Here is a 21,600-nt window from a genome sequence, read left to right on the forward strand (position 1 = left end):
CTTTTAAAATATTTGGGCAAAAATACGGGCATATCTGAGGCTCCTAACTACACTTAAAAGAATAAGACATACGTTCTTATATTTGCAAGCAAAATCCACACAGCAATGTACCGATAAACCCCAAAATACATTGTCTGTGCCTCAAATTCTTTGATGCTAATACCATTGAGAATTTAGTAGAGCATCTATAGTGTCTTCCATTTTACTTGTACAGCAATATTCCCGTGCTACGTACAGACACTAAATGTACAAAAACCTTCACCACAATCTGCAGAAATAAAGCACAAACTACACTCGACTCTTTGATGGTTATCAGTCCAAAACATCTACTGACCTAGCTGGCATCTCAATCAGGCGCCCATGTGCCCTACAATACACATCTACAAAAGGCTATATAACAACATAAATTTGTTTACTGATACAATGCTTAACTTGATATTGTCTGCAGCATGGCCACATGGAAACTATAGCAGATATCTCACATCCCAGGAACTAAACAATCAACAATTTGAACTTCTCTCCCTTGTGCTTTGTTACCTCTTCCTGCCTGCCTTCCCCCATAGCTCCACTTTAGTTAGACCACACATGAACGAGACCATGCCTATTACCAGTATATATTTCATTGCGCTCTTCATCATAGAATAGCGCAGTTATATCTTCCAAAGCCTCAGCTACTGTGCTTCTTACCTGGGAGGAGTGAATCCACTTTGAACAGCCAGTACTGCTGTCACATTTATCAATCTTGGGACTACCATTACTGGCATTTATTTTAGCAAGGGACTTTCCAGTCAAAATATTGCTGATATTAATAGACCCAGCTGCATAAAAGAGTAATAATGAGATAATATATCATTCCCCCCAGTGTTAATATTCTTTTCTTCATATATCACAAGCATTGAGTCAAGTATGAATAACCAACCAAGATGATCCAATGCTAAAATTTGGCTTTCAAGAGATATAAACCCTACAAAAAGATAATATAAATGCCCTCTCCCTCTCCCTCTCCTGCCCCTAAGCCCCCCTTCCCCTCCCCACCCACGTAAACAAAGTTAATCCTCACAGCAAGCAGTTCATCCAACCAGCAAGCCAAACTAAACCAACCTACATGCTTCTAATGACCAATCTCAAAAAATGCATTTTAGTCTGAGACTCCAGACTTCTACCTCATATTATAAATTACAGTAGCAGGATGAACGAGAAAATAGATAAAGCAGATTTTTACCACATGCTTACTCTGTACTACATATATATATATATATATATTCCAATTCTCTTTATAATCTATCGTTTATGTAGACAGATAACGCCCCGAGACATGGGATTCTTAGTTGTATCTATAAAAGATAATGAAATTGAAGGGAATACCATTTCCTTCCATCCAATGATCGTCTGAATCAGCCTTGCAGTATGATATAATAAGATCCTGATCACTTGTTATGTAGATGTTATTTGTATTGCAATCAGGATGCCACAACAGATGGTCCTCAAATGAAGTAACAAGTTCCCCTCGGAAATTCCAGACAGCTACAGTTCGATTTCTAAATGTTAGGAATAACTGGTTCTCATACAGAAAGATGAACGCCGAAGGAGTCATGAACTCAGTTTTACTAACTTCCATAAGATCAGCATTCCGAACCTACATACGAGATTTTTATTGCCACCAAAAATCAAGGCTGAAAAGGTTTGACAAAAGTGACAGACTACTTACATCAAGAATCTGAAGATTCTCATTTTCTTGCTTGACCAGAAGCTTTTCATTGAACTGTTCTATAAAGTCCACCTTCTTATTTCGATGAAGCAGATGGTTAAAGGCTTTAAGAACTGTGCCATCTTCTATTGATAGAATCTTAAGAGGAACATGACTGGTTGCTCTATTGAATATCAATAACATGATACCTGGACTGTAACAAAGAGAAAACTTTTAAGACATTAGATTCCTGTTAATCTAAGACATTCTATTATAGCCTCAACTATATGTAAACCTGCTAAAATAAGAGTTCGCATCACTCTTGTTTTCCTTTTTCTTCATCTATATTTTCTCAAGGCAATAGCCTTGAACCTCACCTTAGGTGCACCTCAAGGTGTACACCTGCAATTTAAAATAGCTGGATAGTTATGTAAATTTACCATCAAACTTTGTTTGTAACTAGTATATTATGTGTTGCATTGTTTCAGTTTTATGTTTAATGGATAAGCTGATATTCTCTCTTCCTCTTCACCTCTCTCCTATATTGTATAAAATGGCATCAGAGCCTCATAACCTAGGATGTGTTATACCTGTGTTTCACCTTCCTCTCTGTACAACCTTCTTTTTTTTTGGGTTCACCATCAAAATAATCCAACATCTATGCTGTTCTCTTTTCCTGACTGCCCTGCTGCAACCAACATAATCACCCTACGTCTAATTTTAGTTTATGTAGTTTTTAGTTCAAGTATCTATTGGATCTATACACTAGTTTCCATTTATACAGTGTATATGAAGTAATCATAATATTATGAAAGAAAGTAAAAATGAATGCCTTTGGGTTTCATGCGATGCAATTAAAACTTAGGTCCATAGGATTGATTCCTAGAATCATTCTAGTATGGTCCTGCTTGTCTATCCATAACTTTCTAGATTTCTTTGACTCCTAAATATCATTGAATAACACCGTATACAATACTTCAAAACCTCAGTATGAATATAACCAAACACATTAGGGGGAAGATAGGGAGAGATTACCTGATCTTAATTTCCTGTACATGTTTATCTGAAATAGAGTAAAGCATAGTGTAGTTTTTAAGGTCAAACACCTTGTATACACTGACCAAAAAAAAAAAAGGAAAGAAACTTGTTAGAAGAGAATGCATTTAACAATTAAAAAGCAGGAAAGCACAGCATCAAATTGACTGAAAAATACCTATCTTGGGCAGAGTAAGTTAGGACCTTCCCATTAACATCATCAAACTCTACAAAACCAGGCCACTTTAGAGACTCAGACTCAAAAAGTGAAAAACCAGCATCGGGTTTGCCTCTTCTTATGTACCTAAAACATTCAAATATACAGAAGTTACACTGCAAAGAGTTTAAAAGGACTGAATAAAAAACAAATATAGATTAGGTAGGAGATCCACTCACTCGATTCTTGTGGATCTGCATTTTAGAGAGCTGAAATTGTCCGATGCATAGACCGAAACAGTAATGAGTGAATCATTATTCTTATTATAAAACAAGCTCCGAATGACTTCATCCGGACTAACATTCAGAAAACATATTCTTTCATTCGTCTCTGCAATTAGAATAGACATCAAGAATGTATAATGCAATTAAAAATATAAATTTATTGAAGTAGCTAGCATTTACCATTTGTTGTGATATCAATCATATATGCCTGTTATTTACCTCTACTAAAAGCTGCACATACACCGGAATGTGCAAGAGCAAAGACAATGTCACGTGCAGCAACTATCTCAATGACTTTTGTTCTCTTCATCAAAAAAGGTAAGACGGGGAAATAATGCCCCTTCGGATCATGAGTATCATATTCTTCCTGATGCATAAACTACTAATTAGATATTTAAAGAGGAAGAAAATGGAGTATCAAATGTCATTTAAAAAAATAAATAAATAAATAAACACTATTCTTGCTTCTAATGTGGAACTTATAATCATCATGTAATTGACAGAGAGCTTATCTTAGTAAACAATATTGAAAGTGGTTTGAGCTCCAGATAATTCTTATGCATGAAGATCAAGTTTTTAAGGTGCATATAGATACAAGTATCCTAATAACACTAGAGGACAAACAAGTTCCACCACAAAGTTCCAAAAGATCAGAAACAAAGACAAAAAATTAAAGTCTTAAAGTGGATAATATTTCTCAGCAATCAGTTAGGATTTTTAATGACAACAATGTAAAACAAATTGTGGGAATGAGAGACAAACATAAATGAAAAAACTTATACAGAGTTAGAAACCAATAATTCAAATTAAGGAAATAACAAAAAGAGCATAACAAAGCAGCTCTAATAGACCATACGCGAAGACATGAACCAATGGTAGTAACCAATGAAAAAAAAAAAAACACGATATAAAAATTAATAAAATCAGTCATATAACAAAAATAAATCAAAAAGAGCACAAACCATGAGGCGCATATTCCGAAACCTTTCCTGGGCATTGCTCATACTGAAAGCACGATCAGGCTTGGAACAAATCTCACGCCATTGAAGCTTCTTCACGCTGTTCACCACTCCATCCACGCGAGGACTCTTCCTGGCCACAATCCGGCGACCGGAGCAAGGCCGAGGACTCGCCGATATCCTCCTACCTCCCTCCATATGTCCAATTCGAAATGCCCAGAATTCCAATTGGGGATTCGGATATCGGGGTTGAGAATTCAATTATACATGGCTGACCCAAACAAAATCTACTTTCCCAACCCCTCCATATCCCCCTCCCAAAACCCAAATTTGAGAATCAACAACTACTGCCCTCCATCCACCAAACCCTAACAAATTGGGGAAATTCAACTCTGAGAATATTTACATAAAATTAATATACACGCAAATACGTACATGTTATATCATCACTTGATAGTGCGGTTATCGAGAGGAGGAGGAGATGAAGCAAAAAACTCCAGGTAGACATGGAAAAGATTGTGCCTTTTTCATTTTTTTTAACATTTCTGGCTTTTGGGTAGAAACAATCAATTATTTCTTTTTTCTTTTTTTCTTTTTTCTTATTGCGGAAATGTTGATAAAAATTTTATAATTTTAAGCAAAAATTTTTTTTAAAAAAATTGAGTAAAATCTTAAGATATGGGTGCGTAATTAATTATCTTTACACTCAAAAAAAAAAAATTTATTTATATTTTATAGGAACAATTTATTTAGAAAAATTCATTTCGGATACTTATATCATATTAGGTTTACAAATCAACAACAATTTATTTTTCGTCCCCAAAAAAATAAAATAAAAACTGTTTAACGTATAAATTATATAAACATACTATAATTATATTTATTTACATGAAGAATTCAATTCTGAATTTAACCACTTCAAGAAATTAATTTTACAAAATGTGATGCAATACATAAAAAATTAAAAAATAATAAAGATGTTGGTTCTCGTGGACAATAATTTCCTATTAGATGTATGGAAAATTAGGACTTTTGGATAAGTAAGGAGTTATTTATATAATATATATATATATATATATATTTTTTTTTTTGGGCTGAAAGTAAGGAGTCAATTTTATAGGAACAAGGGCACTTGTCTTGCATATGAAAATAGACCCCCATATATAAATCCAGTTACATGTAAAAGACAAAGATTTTGACAATTCTTAGATGAATAGTTTGGACGGAAAGAAAGTAAAGTAGCATCCCAGCCTCAGCCCATGATACAACCATCAGTATCACTGTCTTTGGCATGTTTGTCACTGTTGATGCATAAAAATGGTTTTTTCAATGTTTTTGCGTTTTATATTCACCATGCACTAAAAGCCGAATCCGTTTGTCAAAAGGCCAAAAACACTGCTCATTGAGATTTCTTCTTCACCGTTACTTTGGTTTGGAAATGGTAGAGATGAGTTGAAGAAAGGGCCATTGACAGCAGAACAACTTCATCCTCGTTTCACAACTATGTTGGAGGCAGTCTATCTTCTTATAAATCACAAAATAACACAAATTTGTACATTACTTGTAAAAATTCAACTAATTGCAGTCACCAGTTCTGCAACTGATCCTATGGCAGCAGCCCCGCCTCTTTCAAGAAGAGAAAGAGCCAGTTCACATTCATGCCACCCTCTCAGTCCACTGGCCAAGTTCCTTAAACTCTCCAGCTTCACCTGTTCAATCCAAGTTGGAGTGAAGTTCACCATTAATCCCATCAAGCAGGACACATAAGCTTTCCAAGTTGCAGGATTGCAGCCAAGCGATATGTTCCCTTCCAATACCCTTGCCAGAAAGTCCATATGAATCCCAACAATCCGGGGTCTCCTAGAGGATGCGGATGATGGTAGTTTGGCACCTACACCCCACACTATTGAGCCTGACAGAATCAATAAATATGCCATAGCATAACCCTCCAATACATGGGATATAGCATCGACCTCTCCAAGTGTATCTTGCTTCGCTGACAGCAGCCATGTTGGGATGGTCTCCCGGTACAGTTCCTGGACCAGCTGCACCCCACCTGTGACACACAAGAGGCTTGCACCGAGAGTAGCAACCTCCCTTGCCTTGGAAGCTGCCACACAGAGTGAAGTTTCACTAGACTTCAAACAAGGGGAGTTCATACTCACCCACCTGGTGCCTAACTCTTTAGCATACCCTGCTACCCGACCTACAATTACATCATTCACATACTGGACATTTTGTATTGCTCGACACGAGCGAAGATACAGAAATCCTGGTGCTACAGAAGGACGAATGCTGCAAGATGGTATAGTGAATCCCAGCAGACCATTCACACTACTTTGGTTGGACAATGAAAGGCTCGTAACGTGGAGCGAACCAAGAAATGAGGTGAAGCAACTTCCGATGAGCTGGGCAACAGCCTCTTTGTCTTGTCTAAATACAGAGCGAGAGCATGATACAACAATGAAATCATGCCAGCGGCTAACCTTTTGAGCCCATAGGGAGCCTATAATTGGCATACTAGGCCATGGGCAACCTGAAGCACAGTTCTCTAAAGCTGGACCGGCAACAGCATGGATGTACTCAAGGCTCTTGTCAAGCTTAAAGGTAATGGTTAAACTAACTAGAACAGCCATGGGCAGTGGAAGCAATATTGGTGAAATCTCTGCAAGGCATTAAAAAAGATGCAGAAATGGAAATAAGTGGAAATTTTAAAATTTTCTAGTCATTTATCTAAACATAAATATTAGAATATCAAAAAATATACAAAGATTGCATTTAATCTGACATCTTAAACAACATATAGCAAAAATAATTCGATTGCATACTTTACCAGATGAGCATCTCAGAGCATTTACACCAACATCAGCAAGTATTTCTTTAATTTCGGACTCAACTGATTGAAGGATTGCTGCTGGACTTGGCCAATCTGATCCATTCATCGGAACTGGTTTCCATATACCACGAGTAACCTCTGCAGAGAAGTAACTAATAATGGCAACTAGAGATGCAGGCAGAAAGTCAACAAGGTCCCGCAGGCCTGCATTGATAAGAAAAGCAGAATAGTAAAAAATATTCAAGAATTTTTTTTATTTCAACAATATGTGATTTAGCTGTCACTCAAAGGAGAAGAGGACTCAAAAAATTTAAAAGAAGGGTTAAATACACTTACCACCCCTTAAACTATTACACATTTTGCACTTTAATTCCCTAACTACAAAAACTGTCATACTGCCCCCCAAACTACTGTTTTCTGTCACTGCAGCCCAATTATACATTTTTTACAGATGAATTTTATGAAATTAATGATACTCAACTAATGTAACTCTGTTGGAAAACTGTTTTATGCCTAATTTTTGACAAACTTTTCAGACAAAATTTTAAAAAATAAAATAAAATAAGTTCATGGGCAATATGACACTTTTTGAAGTTTGGGAAGTACAGTGCAAAATGTGTGATAGTTCAGGGGAGTGTATATAACCCTAAAAAGAATCAACAAACAAATAAAAAAAGAAAGAGCATCAGTAGACAAGTTTATATAGCATCTCCATCTAACCTGTTGTCAAGTCCCGAGGGGAAAGCCTTCCATGGGCACAAGCACTTAAAATTGCCTCAAGAACATATGGAATAGCTTCCAAAACCTCCCACGCAGGAAGCAATGGTTTCTGGTAAGCTTCTTCTCCAGTAAATTCAGACCCTGTTTTAGTAACTTTCCAGTATAGCATATTTAAAATCTCATTAGCAACCTGATGGACAGGATTCCCTCTAGAGATGCTGGAGAATGTTGAAGATATACAAGATTTGTTTTGACAATACCAGGCTTGTAACTTTGGATAAGAATCAATATATATAGGCATGTCAGATGCATATTCAATCTGAGCCGAAATGCTGTTTTTTTCATGCTGAGAAGATGCTATCCGGCTATTGCGCAAAAATAAAAGATACTCCAGAGTAAGCTCTCCTCCAGCCGCTCCTCCATGCTCCATCATGCACTGCTCGAGAGGGGGTCTATAAAATTTCCAAAGGCGAATAAGAAGAAGAAATGCTAAAGAGAAAACCATGTGAACGGAGGGATTATCTTCCATGCTTGACTTGTTACTTGATGTAGGTTTAAGTGACCCAAAGACCTCACAAAGTGGCATTAAAGAAGCAGCAACTTCGGGAACCTGTAAGAATAGAAAGTTCTTTAATCCTTCAGAATTCCCAAGCTTGAAGATGCAAATAACCAAACAGTCAACCGAACAATAGTACACCTTAAAGGAAAAAGCCCTTAACTTAAGACATATTTTCCACCAAGAAATGCATATGGGGATTTTTACTTGAGCAGGACCCAACAATTATATAAGAAGTACAAAATAGTATCAACCATTGAATGAACAGCCCCATGAAAAACAACAAGACAATCCTAAGTACAATCTGGACTTATGCCTCAAGTCTTCAAAACAAGAAAATTGGAAACCAAATGGCTGTTAAATCTTCTAGCAAACTTAAAAGGGCTACAAACTTATATGTGCTGATAAAGTAAATACTTCTAAAAATACTGGTGAGACTGATACAAGTAGAAAATATTGAGCTTTGAACGATAAAGACTAGTAGGGAAATCACTGTTATGTCAGGATTAAGGATGATATATTAAACCTTGTAATGGGTAGGCACAAGTTTTGCAATCAAATAACTATAACACCAAAAAAAGCCAATATTGCCTACGAACTTGTTCATAAAAAAGCACCAAAAATAACAGGAGTAGTTTGCTCACCATACCATGCAAAGAAAGTATATGGACAGTATCAATAGAGGAAGCTCCAAAAAGGATAGCACTCAACATTGGCATATAATCAATTAAGTGACTCCTTGGTCCAATATAATCGGAAGGTACAGGAGGAGAAAGAAGCTTTACCACAAAGCTCACCACATGTTCCTGCCAAGAAAATAAGCTTGAAGAATATAAGTAAAGTTTGAAATCAGTAGTACAAGTCCTCAACATAAAATCCAAAACATTTCAAAGATATTGGTGTCAACCACTTTAGATATATGAGATTTTCAAAAAATAGTCAACTTTTACATTTCAGATATCATTTCATGATTGTACTAACCTGAATGTTCCATCCTCTTCTCAGGGATGCACCACAGAGAATCTTTGCTGCTGCTGACTTCTCCTCCTCTGACCCATTTAGTGCAATATGATATATCTTCTCTATCTCCACTAAACTTAAACATCATAACAACAGAGTAAATCATTGAGCAGCAAACTTTCTACTTTACAATCAAATAAGGATATTTTTCATTATACCTTGAAGCAGAAGTAGTGAAAAGGGAATCAATTAAGGAACCACTCAATCGCTCTCCTTCCATAAATATTGACCAAGGAGATTTTTCAATTACTGATGTCTCCGATGGAGAGACTGCTGAAACAGACACATAGCCAGGCCAAAAATAAGCAGATGTGTCTATTAAATTTCTTGCAATGCAAGCTTCCAAAATGAGGTGCCTCATATTTCCAACTGAAAAAGCAATTGCCAACCGATAAGGATAAGTAAGATTTAAAAGTGAATTACAAAGTTTAAAACACATTTTTATTTAAGCCTCACCATGACTGCCTCCACCTAAACCAGCATTCTTCGAGTTAAGTATGAAGCCAGCTGCTTTAGCAGCTGCACTGTTAGCTGCACCAACAACTGATGCAGGAGGACATAAGAGACTTGAAAACTGTCCAATAACCTGAAGGGAGCAGATCAATCCTTGTTTTCTTGAAGTATGAGGCTTCCCATCCACATCATGTCCATATCGCGTCTCCTCAGACCCAGACATTGTAGTCGTCTTACATGGAGAGGTATACAATTTAGTTTCATCCTCTAAAACTTTAGAAATTGCCAATGGCACAATAGATAAAAGCACACTAAGACGGGCCTCAAGGTGTGGAATGGGACCTTCTAGAGGGTCACGTTCCTAAAAAGAAACAACAGAAGAGATACTAAGTAGATAGTAAGTAACAGCCTCATGAATTATTTTCTTTGTCATTTTCTATTTCATGAAAAGATTAATTTAAAATGGATTCATCTCAACTCGTTGAACAAGTCGAAGGGCTGAAAGCCAGAGCGCTAGGAAGGTTTCTTGCCAGCTTGCCTGGTTAAGTACTTGAAGTGATATAATTGCTTCTGCAGTTATGGAATCAAAATTAGAAACAAGTGTAACCCTTGTAGTTTCCAAATGCATAGCCTCTTCAATGAAGTTTGATGGACAATTACATATGCATGTAAAAGTTAGATGCATAGCCTCTTCAATGAAGTTCAATGAACAATTGCATGTTCATGTAAAAGATGCACAAAAGTATATTCATCATATTCTTTACATGAATTTTACCTGCAAGCACATCAGTAGCCGATTTAATTGGAAGTTGCTTTCCGTCCATTGCATTCTCCATGTAAATATCTAAAGGAATCCAACAAGCAGACTTACCAGACTCAGAATCACAGTGGGACACAGGCTTATGTGAACCAACATTAATAAGCATCCCAATGAGTTTGTGCCTGTTTAACCGGTACTCAAACCCCAAAACTCTCTGGATGTTGGCAAGAAATTTTGCCAACAGTTGGATTCTAGGCTTCAAATCTGAGGATGCCAATTGATGAGCTTTTAGGAACTGTACCCTTTGTAGTAGGCCATTGAATTTTTCAGGCCTATGTAAAAAAAGAATGCACAAGGAAGAAGAATGATACATTTAGTACTCTTGATACACATCCCATATTCTTTTAGTTTTAGCACGTTAGATATGCTTGAACATGTATAGTATCATACCCTTCTATATAGCAAAACACATAATTTTAAATTATATCATTGATATCTGTCAAGTGACATATTTAAAAGTGCTTACGAGAATATGATCTATAGACAAAGAAAACATAGCATGCATAAGATAACATGAAGCAAAAGATTCACTGTAATAAAATGCTAATAGAAACTTTGAGACTCGTCATCCAATATGAGTTGACAAATAAATACTTATCCACTTTAAAGTTTTTGACTGTCAAAGCAATTCAACCCAAGAAGCTTAAAGCAATTTTTTGTCGAGATGAATGCCTATATGCCAAAAAGGAAAACAAGAAAAGGAAAAAATGGAAAGATCCAGGATCAAGTAAAATCAAAGAGATGTCAATAAGAGGAAGAAACTAAAGGCATAAAACAATATGAGGCCTAACGGTGCATACATATTCAAGCGAACAAGGCGAAGCAAAACCATGGCTTTTCTGCTTTCTGTTAGTTTTCCCAACACCTCCATGGCCATTAAAGAATTCATTCTTTGTAGCTGTTTACGGTTTTCATTTCTTTCAGAATTATGACTCTCTTTGGAATCTGTGTCCTCATCATGGTGATCTGCAGATCCAAATTCTAAACGTGGTCTGTCCAGAGATGTGATTAGCAATCCCCAATCATTCAATGTGCTATCAATCAAGCGAACAATAACACTGAAGAAGAACAACACCCATGCATGTCCAAGATCCCTAACACGAACCTCATATATTTGAGAAAGATGAAGGGCATGATCAACATCTTTTACTATCCTGCAACCCAGAAATGAATAACTTGATAGTCTGTTCAGTCAGTTGTCATAGGAAAACTTTGTGGTGAATCGCATGCATTGTTTTGATAAGCATTATAAGCACATTATTTCAGATTGTACAAAGCAATCAGAAACATATAAAGCCTACATTTTTATATTATAATTTGAAACAGTCAAGGCAGTACATGTACATGCACGAGCACACAACTAATGCATTGAAGTAGAACAGGCATGGCCACCATAGAAAGAAAATAAAATCTCTCCAGACTTTAAACAATTATAAAAAGAAACAAATAATACAAAATATGAACAACAAAATAAGGAATAGTAAAGCATGAGATTAAGACACTGACTTATCTTTGGAGGCATCTGCAGGAATTGGGTCAAACGCAAATGCATATCGGGTTACAAGCTCAAGATAGATTCTGTATGCCTCCGGTTGAGAGAGTCGACGAGGAATTACCCTATAAACAAAAAGAAAAATGAATGTTACCCTAAGAAATTTCTGTCATTTATCAAGAATCCAATGCCCATGTCAATGCAATTAAAAAAATTAAATATCTTTCACATATTCGGTATGAAGAGCATGCAGACAAAAGAATGAGGTGCATAAGAAATAAGATACAAAAGAAAAATGCAAAAACGAACCCAAAAGAATAGAAACAATTAAAAGCTCAAGAGAATGAAGCCTTAAAAGAAAATTCCCATTATTTATGAACAATTCAACCCCATTGCAATTGGAAATACGAGTTTTTAATTATTTTTTCCATTACAGCTTTTGCATAATGAAGAACGATAACACAAAAGAATGAACTGAATATGAATTCAGAACAAAATGCCTAAAAATAGAAAAGAGTGAAAAGCTCAAAAACAAACCTGGCAGTGAGGAGAGAGAGGACATGGAGAGGGAATAGGAGGGTGGAAGAAAGAGCTTGATGGAGGAACTTCCATAGAGAAGGATGATTGTTGTGGAAGCAGAGATGGGAAACCAAAACCTCTCCCAGCTCAGGACTTGGCACACGAACCGCCCACTTCCCAATCTCCATTGCCCATATCAGAGGGTTGTCCTTCCCCTCTTGGCACCCCTTCAGTGTCTGCAAAACCCGCTTTTCAAATTCACTCCACTCCATCTCCATGCCTTCAGATCGCATGAGAAAAGTCTAATTTTAATAGTTTCATTGTTATTCTTTGCTTTGTGGATATTTGCTTGATTGGTGGTGAAGAGTGAGAAGCTGTGTAAGGAGAAGTATAGTCATAGCTCTTGTGCTATGGTCATGGCCTCTGGTAGGTGACACCTAACACAACCCGCCCCCCCCCCCCCCCCCCCCTAAGTCCAACTCCAAACTAACTAATCATGCGCGCTTCCCCTTTTCTTCCACATCTACTTATGTTATGAACGTGCCCAATGAAATCCATATCTCTTTTTATTATTTCTTTCCATTATATAGATTTTTTAGTTTTTAATTATTTTTTTCTATAATATAGAATTTCTAGATTTTTTCAGTTAGCTTCCAACGTAGACAAATACATCATTCACAAAAATAAATAAATAAATATTAAAAACTAAAAAATCAAATGCATCATAATTTAAATATTCATTTATTATATATATATATATATTTAATTGTTAAACTCTCATCTTGATTTTTTAAATATTTATTTATTGAATTGTTAAACTCTCACCTTGATGTTTAAATAAGTCAAGTCCCATAGCATGTGATAAATTTGTTGAAGAATTTGTAGAAATATATGGCCATTTCCAATGTATATTATATGTTTCCACGTCCACATATAAGGTAATTAGTCCTATAATTATTTTTTCTTAAGCATATTTTGACAAATTGATTCATAATAGACTCTGAAAAGTCTTGTTTGAACTAACATTTTTAAATTATTACCAAATAGAACATAATTAATGAGTCGGTATAAAAACAAACTTGGCTGATATTTTTGACAAAAATTCAAGCTACTTACTTAGAGGAACCAACATAACTACGTTTTTTTAGAAATTAAACTAAGCTTATGAAAGCTAAAATTGTACTAATGTTTCAATTTGATGGACCAAACATTTGTACAACATATTTTCCAAACTTTAAAAAAAATAAATATTTGATTGCATTTTATAATTAATCCCATTTTCAAAAATTATTTAAAAAATACGTTATTTGACATTACTATGAATAATCACAAATATAACTTACTTATTATAAATTTAAATAGTTACTATTAAAAAAATTTCTTTTTAAATTTTAATATAAAAGATAACTAAATTAAATATTTTATTTATAATTATCAATAAAACTTTCATACTATATAATAATTTAAATGTTTATTGTTAAATAATTTATTTTTAAAATTTAATATAAAGATAATAAATTAAAATTTATTATATAAAATGATAATTATAACGGTGACAACAAATAAAAAAATTCTTTTTAAGAACGTGTATTACATATATATATATATATATATATACACATAGAGGATGCACTGAATATATATATATATATATATATATGATTGATTAATTGGAGTGGAACCTTCCAATCTTTTTTTTTTTTTTTTTTTAATGAAAAGTGTGGAGCCTTCCAATCCATCCGACGTGGACGGCCTAACAACACATAATAACATAATTCCATGTAAGTAGGATCACACACATATGTTAAACCATTCAATGTTGTTATTATTTGGTAGAATTCGTAAATAAAATAGAAATAAATAAGATTTTTAATAATGAATCTTGAATCTTGCAACAATTGCGATGGATGGCCATCCCACCATTCACCAGATGCCACATGGAAGTATGTGGGTCCTAGAGTACACGTGGCAAAGAAATTTCCACATTAAAAGCGCACACGTAAGTAGAGCTTAATGGTATTTCAGAAAAAGAAAAAAGTAGAGCTTAATGGAGTATCAGCGGTCTCAGAACCGAAAGAGTGAAGCTTACAGCCTCTCCTAGTGACTTCTTTTTTTTTTTTTTTTTTTTTCTTCTTATAGATGCAGAAAGACAATAAATAAATAAATAAACCAAAATAAAAATAAAATGGCCCGACATTTTTTGGATTCTGAAAATCCTTTTTCTAGGGACACAAGATTTCCATTTTTATTTTATTTTTTATTTTATCTTTCCAAAAACCAGAAGAAGAAGTAATTAAACTTAACCACATATTTATTAAATATTTAATTAGATTTAAAGGTTTGGTTTTTGTTTTTTTTTTTTTTTTTCTTTTTCCCTTTTGGTGAAATTAAAGCATCTAGTCAATCAATCAATCAATCAATCTTAAAGGTACATATCTTCTTCTTGTTATTGATAAGAACAAACAACGGGATGCCTTCATCTCCAAAACCAACCGAATCTGGCCGTCGCCGGAACCGCAGCAGAGCCATATGTTTGGGAGTGATGGCCGTGGTGGTGGTAGCCGCCGTAATAATAGTGATTCTGTCGCTGACAGTGTTCAAGCCAAAGCGTCCCGTGACAACCATCGACGCCGTGTCCCTCGCAGACATGGACGTCTCCCTCAACGTTGCCAAGTTAGCCGTCGATCTCAACGTTACCCTCGACGTCGATCTCTCGGTCAGAAACCCTAACAAGGTCGGCTTCAAGTACGCAGACAGCACCGCCTTCTTGAACTACCGGGGCCAGACGGTGGGCGAGGCTTCCATCCCCGCCGGAGGGATCTCGTCGGACGAGACGAAACCGATGAACCTGACGCTGACGGTCATGGCAGATCGCTTGCTATCGACGTCTCAGATTTACTCCGACGTGTTGGCCGGGACGGTGCCGTTTAACGCGCGAACCAGAATATCCGGGAAGGTCTCGATTTTGGGGGTGGTGAAGGTGCACGTGGTTTCCACCACTTCATGTGATTTCAATGTGTTTGTCTCCAATAGAAGCGTTGGGGGCCAGACGTGCCAGTATAAGACAAAGCTTTGATTCTTTTTTCTCCACATGCACTGTTTTGGAATTATATATATATATATATATATATACACACACATATATATGCCCTGTTTGTTTCTTGTGAAAATTGACAAGTTTTCTGAATTAGTTTTATCAATTTCTTTGGTCTTCCTTTTGCTAGAGCTTTCTATTATTATTATTATTTTCGAGTTTCTGTAAAGCTTCCCATCGACTATTATTATAGTGAATTTTTTTTTGGGTAAACTATTATTATAGTGAATTGTTAATATAATTTCTGGAGTGAATTTTTCTTTTTTGTACTATATTTTGAAAAGGGCTATGTTCCATCCAGTAGGAAAGCTTTCTATTAACCTTATTTCTTACAAATTCTCTGTTTTCAATTCTTTTTCGTAAGCTTTCAATAAACTATTATTATATCCAATTCTTGACTATATATAAATATCTGTAGAAAAACTAAAGCTTTTCCCCCCAAAAAAAAAGAAAAAAATGCATTTGTTATTTTTCCAATTTATATTTATGATTTTCTAATTAGAAAATTGTATCTATAAAGTAAAATATCCACAATCATAATTAAAATATCCACAATCATAATTAAGTATTTTTGGACTCAAAATCATACTCAAATATTAAAATCAAAATAAATGTGAATTTTTTATTAGATTAAAAATTAAAAATGATTAGACCAAAATAACAAAATAAAAATTAGAGCAAAAACTAAAAAATAAAAATAATTTTAATTTTTTTTTAAAAAAATAGACCATTTTATAAACAAATATGGAGGCCAAAAATGGATAAATTAATTAGAATATACCAATACCAAAATGGAAAGATAGAAAAAAATTTCAAAACTCAAAAAATGGCCTCCATTTTATTTTTTCTGTCTAATATTTATTTTTCCATTTTGAATGGTTTATTTTTTGGTCAAATGGAAATTTTTTTATAAAATGGAAAAATATACCATAATTTATTTTCATATTGGTATTTTGGTCTTCATTTGGTCAAATGGAAAATTAAACCATTTTGATTTACTTTTTTTATATAAAAAATGAAAAAATAAAAAATATATATTTTTCGAAAAATTATTTTTTATTTTATGAAAATGAATTATGTTAGAAGTTAGACCAACAAAATTATTTTATTTTATTTTTTAGTTTTTGGTTTTTTTTTTTTTTTTTGGTATTTGGGTCTTTTTTTTTTTTTTTTGGTTTGGACATGAAAAAAATTGTTTTTAATTTTTGATCTAATAAAAATAATTTTATTTGATCAAAAATTTCAGTTTTATTTTAATTTGTATTTTCTTGTTCAAATTTTAGATCCTCAAATATTTAATTATAATTATGGATATTTTAGTTTAAATTAAAAAAAAAGAATAGATACAATTTTTTAAATATAAAACTATAAATATAAAATAGAAAAATAGCAAATGTATGGTTTTAATTTTTTATTTTTGAAAAATAATTATAATATCATGCTGACATCAGTATTATTAATTTTAACATAGCTAATAGAAATTGGCCCGATTAACAATGATCAGTGAAGCAAATGTCGGCGACATTGGCGAAAAGTTACCGATAATGTCGATTGTCGACCACTTCCGACACCAAAAGGGGGGGAAAAGAGTTTCTGTCATGGGTGTCGCCGAAATATCACCGGAATCGACGGGTTTCGATTGGAAACGCAGAAGTCGGTTTGGATTTCTTTTTTTTGGTGGATATGGTGGAAAATCATTAGAAAAATCGATGGGAAGTCGTCGGATGTCAGTGGAATTTTCCGGTAGATGTCAGCCAGCGTGTGTGTGATTGTGATTCTGAGATCTGATCTGATTTTTATGTGTTTGTATGTTGTGATTTGTGAATTCGTTTCCCTGTGATGTGACTTGTGAATCACAAAACAAAAGGAAAGAAAAAAAAATGCAGAAGCACGAACAAAGAGAAGAGAAGAGGAAGGAAGAAGACCAGAAGAGGAAGAAAGGGGGACGGCAGAGAGAGGAGAGGAAGGATCTGGAAGGAAAAAAATTTTTTAATTGATTTTTTAATTTTTTAAAAATAAATTAATTTGTTTTATTTAATAATTAGAAGAGAAGAGAAGAGTAAAGGAAGGGGGAAGCCCGAAGGAAGAAGGAAGGGGGTTGGGACAGAGAGAAGAGGAAGGATCTAGAAGAAAAAAGAAAAAAATTGATTTTTTAATTTTTTTAAAATAAATTAATTTGTTTTATTAAATAACTAGATTGTTTTTTTATATTTTTCAATAATATTGCAAAGGAAAATTTACATTGAGTAGGATATTGAAAAAGAAAAAAAAAACTAATAATTAATTTTATTGATTCATAAAGAAATTGGATTATAGAAAATTTTCTAACAAAATTTTGTTAGAAAATTTTCAATTATGAAAATTTACATATTAATAATAAATTGAAAAGATAAAACAATTAGGATAAAAAAATCACAAGAGAATTGAAGGGAGGAATAAAATGTAATGTCTATTGCTATATTCGTGAAATATCGAAATATAATAATTGATTTGAAAAACCAAAGAGTTCTTTTTTATATTGATAATGTATTATGATTTATATTTAAGAATTTCTTATATCTTAATATTATCTGTTAAATTATTTTATATTTTGGTACTAAATAACATTATAGTTTATTCATTTATAATAATTTATAATATTTATGGATTATTTTATTATTATATTTTTATATTATTTTATTATATTAATTATCTTATATGTCAAAATCTGTATTCTAAATTAAAAATTTACAGTTTTTGTAACCTTATCGATATTTCCATCGATAATGACATTTCGATCGGTATTTCCGTAAATTCATACCTTCGATATTTTCATCGATATTAATATTTTCTTCACTGACAATGATTATAAAATTTCGATACCTAATACAAATATAAAATTCAGAACCAAAATCGCACAAATTTAAAATTTCAATATATCAAAGGGCAATTTATCCCCAAAAAAATAAAAAATTCACACGCTACAGCTTGAGTTGTAGGGAAATTGTGGAGCCTAACTATGCATGGTTTAATACCGTTTTTCCATTCCATAATTAACTCTTAATTTTGGTTTCATGCCAAGAATTTTCTCAAATGTGAACAAGTTTTCTTACAACTGTTTATAATTAATTAGTTTATGCTGGTTAGAGTTGAAATGTCAGAACCCGTCCAAAATTTCTCGCCTGAATCCTAGATAAGCCCTGATCCCAGGGAAACCCTACCGGACCCTCCTATGGAAAATCCGGCAGAACCTCCCCTAAGGGATGGACTTACCACAAATTCCTGCACTGAAAACACACTTCTATAAACATCCCCTTATTCCTCCCACGGTACTACAAGTTGATTCCACAAATTTCAACACTTCAAAATAAATAACAGTAATCCAGTGCATAATAAATACATAAGTGTCCCATACAGTATACAGAGCTTCGTGAAGTACTACTAAATATAGAATACAACAAGAGTGAAAGAAGTAATACAACTGCAATAAAAGAAGAACAGGGTACTTCACGAACTAAGACAGCGATGAAGATCAAGTCCGCTCCGGATGAATACCGACAAACCTGGTACCTAGAGGAACGGAATTTAAAAATATGAGATGCTAATCATCTCAGTGAGTGACCCTATCTACTATACAATTATAATACCACGGTAATAAAGTAGATAAATAATAATTAATTGGAAATAATAATTTCTCTCAAAACCCTTACAATTCTCTCGGTTGGAAAAGTTCCCCTTTTAAAACCTTTTCACAAAACCCTTTGTTCGTATTTCCCGAAAACCAAGACATCAAATAAATACCAGAAACAGTAATAATTATATTTTTAATTCCAATACAATATCAAAATATTCATTTTACAATCCCAGTTCTGAAAATCACTTGATGCACCCACTATATACTAGTGACGCCAACAGTACCCAGCGTTCCAAGGTACCGCCAGATAGGAGGTTATAGAGAGAAACCGGCATACGGCCGCGTGGCGTCCCACCACGCCGCTGCTAACTGGGGTCCCGGCCATGGAGTGGCGGCCTATCCTCATCCGATGACAACCACAGGACAACCTCATAAAATCACCTGTGTGCTACTCACACCCACCTGCGCGCTAATCACATCCATGTGCACACTAACCATATCATATATAAACAGAACACCAGTACGTGCACGGTGCATCTAAAAATCATAAAATCCACATATTTATTTTATATCTCAAAATCTCAAAATTTCCTTAAATATACCGGGTTTATTCCATCCAATTAAACCCGGAAATTCTCCACAATTTCTTTATAATCAACGTCATAAATTCCATGAAAATTCAACTCCACCAACTCTCAAATCCACCAATTTAAATATTCCAATTTTTCCAATAGCATAAATAATTCTTAAAATATAATAATTAAATCACATAATATCCCATGGGCATACTTTATAAAAATTGAAGTCACCAACATAAACAAATATTTTTCTTGAAATATTTGAAAATCAAATCATACCCAAATTAATGTTAAAACCACAAGAATTTCATAATCCTCAATACCATAAAATAATTTTCACATTGCATAAATTTATATAATGCATATTTTCTTTAATCAAAATAAATCCACCAATAATTTCCACAATAATCAATTAAATATTTGACACGTGGAATATAATTTTCAAATATTCAAATCACACTAAATATTCACAAATTTAATTCCCGAAATTAATTTGAAGGTGGGTCACTCACCTGGAGCACGCAATTAAACCACGATCCACTATGGGATCAATTGCACGACTCACCCGTGCTCCTAGAACACAATTCACACATAGTCAAATAAATTAATATTTTATTCGGGTAAATAATACCCGGCACTCGGGGGGTCAAACACAAACGTTATCCAAAATAGTTGAATAATATACCGAATCGAAGCTTGAGCGACGAAGATTACAAATCCGGTCTCCATCGACCCCAATTCCGCCGAAGGTGGCTGGAATTTGGCCGAAAAGCTTCGGCCGGTTTTGATTCCTTCGCATCTCACAAACCACTTCGAATTTTAAAAATTGGAGACCATATTTGGACTCAGAGGACCCAAAATAGGGGGAGAGAGGTGGCAATTTGGACTGGGCTGGCCGGAAACGGCGAGAATCGCCGGAAAAATTTCAACCTGCCGCCACGACTTCACCGACCCGATCTGGGCGAGTTGCCAGCCGGCCGGTCGCCAAATTTGGCTGGTGAGCTCTCCGGCGTGTGGTCTACATCTATGGCCGGCACGTGTAGCTTATGGGTGGCCGGAATTTGAAAAATACGGTGAGGCTGAGAGGGAGAAAGGAAAGGAAAGGAAGAAGAAAAGAAAGAAGAAGAAGAAGAAGAAGAAGAAGAAGAAGAAGGGCCGTGCCCTTTTTTCCCACGTGGGGAAAAGAAAAAAAAGAAAAAGAAAAAGAAAAAGAAAAAGGAAAATAAAAAGAAATAAATTAAGATTAATTAAATAATAATAATAATATTATTATTATTTAAAATAATAATAAAATAATATGATATTACATATGGTTGACATGTGGCTTCTCAACATGGTGACACATGATTACCTTCATTAAGTCACACGTGGCACATCGTTACATGTTCAAAAATAATATTAAAATAATACAGTATTTGAAAAACTCTACAGGTCCATAACTTTCAAACCACATGTCCAAATCGGACGTGCCGCTAGTCTACGGACTTGTATCGACGAGCACTTCACAACCATGCATGAATCAAAGCTCAACCTTGCATGAATAAAAAGTCAACTTCGGCACCTGGGATAGTTTGGACCTCAACTTGTTTTGCTCATAACTTTCAAATCGTAGCTCCGTTTTCAATGTGCTACTAATTTACGAACTCGTGCTAACGTGTACTTCGTAACGGTACCTCAGTCAACCTAGAATTCCAACCGGGTCAAAAAGTCAACTTTTGACCCTTTTGGTCAACGGTCAAAATCAAAGTCAACGGTCAACATCGGTCAACGTGCAAAA

At 34.4% G+C, this 21,600-nt stretch overlaps 3 protein-coding genes across 3 annotated transcripts; 1 reads left to right on the forward strand and 2 right to left on the reverse strand.

The window, feature by feature from the left end:
• Positions 1-48: 48 nt before the first annotated feature.
• LOC107431402 (uncharacterized) lies at positions 49-4,743 on the reverse strand. Its single transcript, XM_048464629.2, has 8 exons — positions 4,126-4,743; positions 3,383-3,530; positions 3,119-3,269; positions 2,901-3,026; positions 2,723-2,803; positions 1,709-1,901; positions 1,366-1,636; positions 49-818 (listed from the first exon to the last, which is right to left on the reverse strand). Exons 1-8 carry the CDS (start codon positions 4,318-4,320, stop codon positions 571-573), a joined length of 1,413 nt encoding a protein of 470 aa, XP_048320586.1. The 5' UTR covers positions 4,321-4,743; the 3' UTR covers positions 49-570.
• A 610-nt stretch (positions 4,744-5,353) lies between these two features.
• On the reverse strand, positions 5,354-12,997 carry LOC107431399 (mediator of RNA polymerase II transcription subunit 33A). Its single transcript, XM_016042288.4, has 12 exons — positions 12,557-12,997; positions 12,034-12,144; positions 11,328-11,681; positions 10,483-10,799; positions 10,186-10,277; positions 9,711-10,068; positions 9,413-9,623; positions 9,216-9,330; positions 8,879-9,040; positions 7,679-8,288; positions 6,956-7,162; positions 5,354-6,787 (listed from the first exon to the last, which is right to left on the reverse strand). Exons 1-12 carry the CDS (start codon positions 12,829-12,831, stop codon positions 5,694-5,696), a joined length of 3,906 nt encoding a protein of 1,301 aa, XP_015897774.3. The 5' UTR covers positions 12,832-12,997; the 3' UTR covers positions 5,354-5,693.
• A 1,442-nt stretch (positions 12,998-14,439) lies between these two features.
• Positions 14,440-15,854, forward strand: LOC107431396 (uncharacterized). The gene has a single exon (XM_016042286.4). The coding sequence runs from the start codon at positions 15,009-15,011 to the stop codon at positions 15,612-15,614; it is 606 nt and encodes a 201-aa protein (XP_015897772.1). The 5' UTR covers positions 14,440-15,008; the 3' UTR covers positions 15,615-15,854.
• Positions 15,855-21,600: the final 5,746 nt, after the last annotated feature.

Source organism: Ziziphus jujuba, chromosome 6 (genome assembly GCF_031755915.1).
Source record: "Ziziphus jujuba cultivar Dongzao chromosome 6, ASM3175591v1".
Taxonomy (NCBI): Eukaryota; Viridiplantae; Streptophyta; class Magnoliopsida; order Rosales; family Rhamnaceae; genus Ziziphus; species Ziziphus jujuba.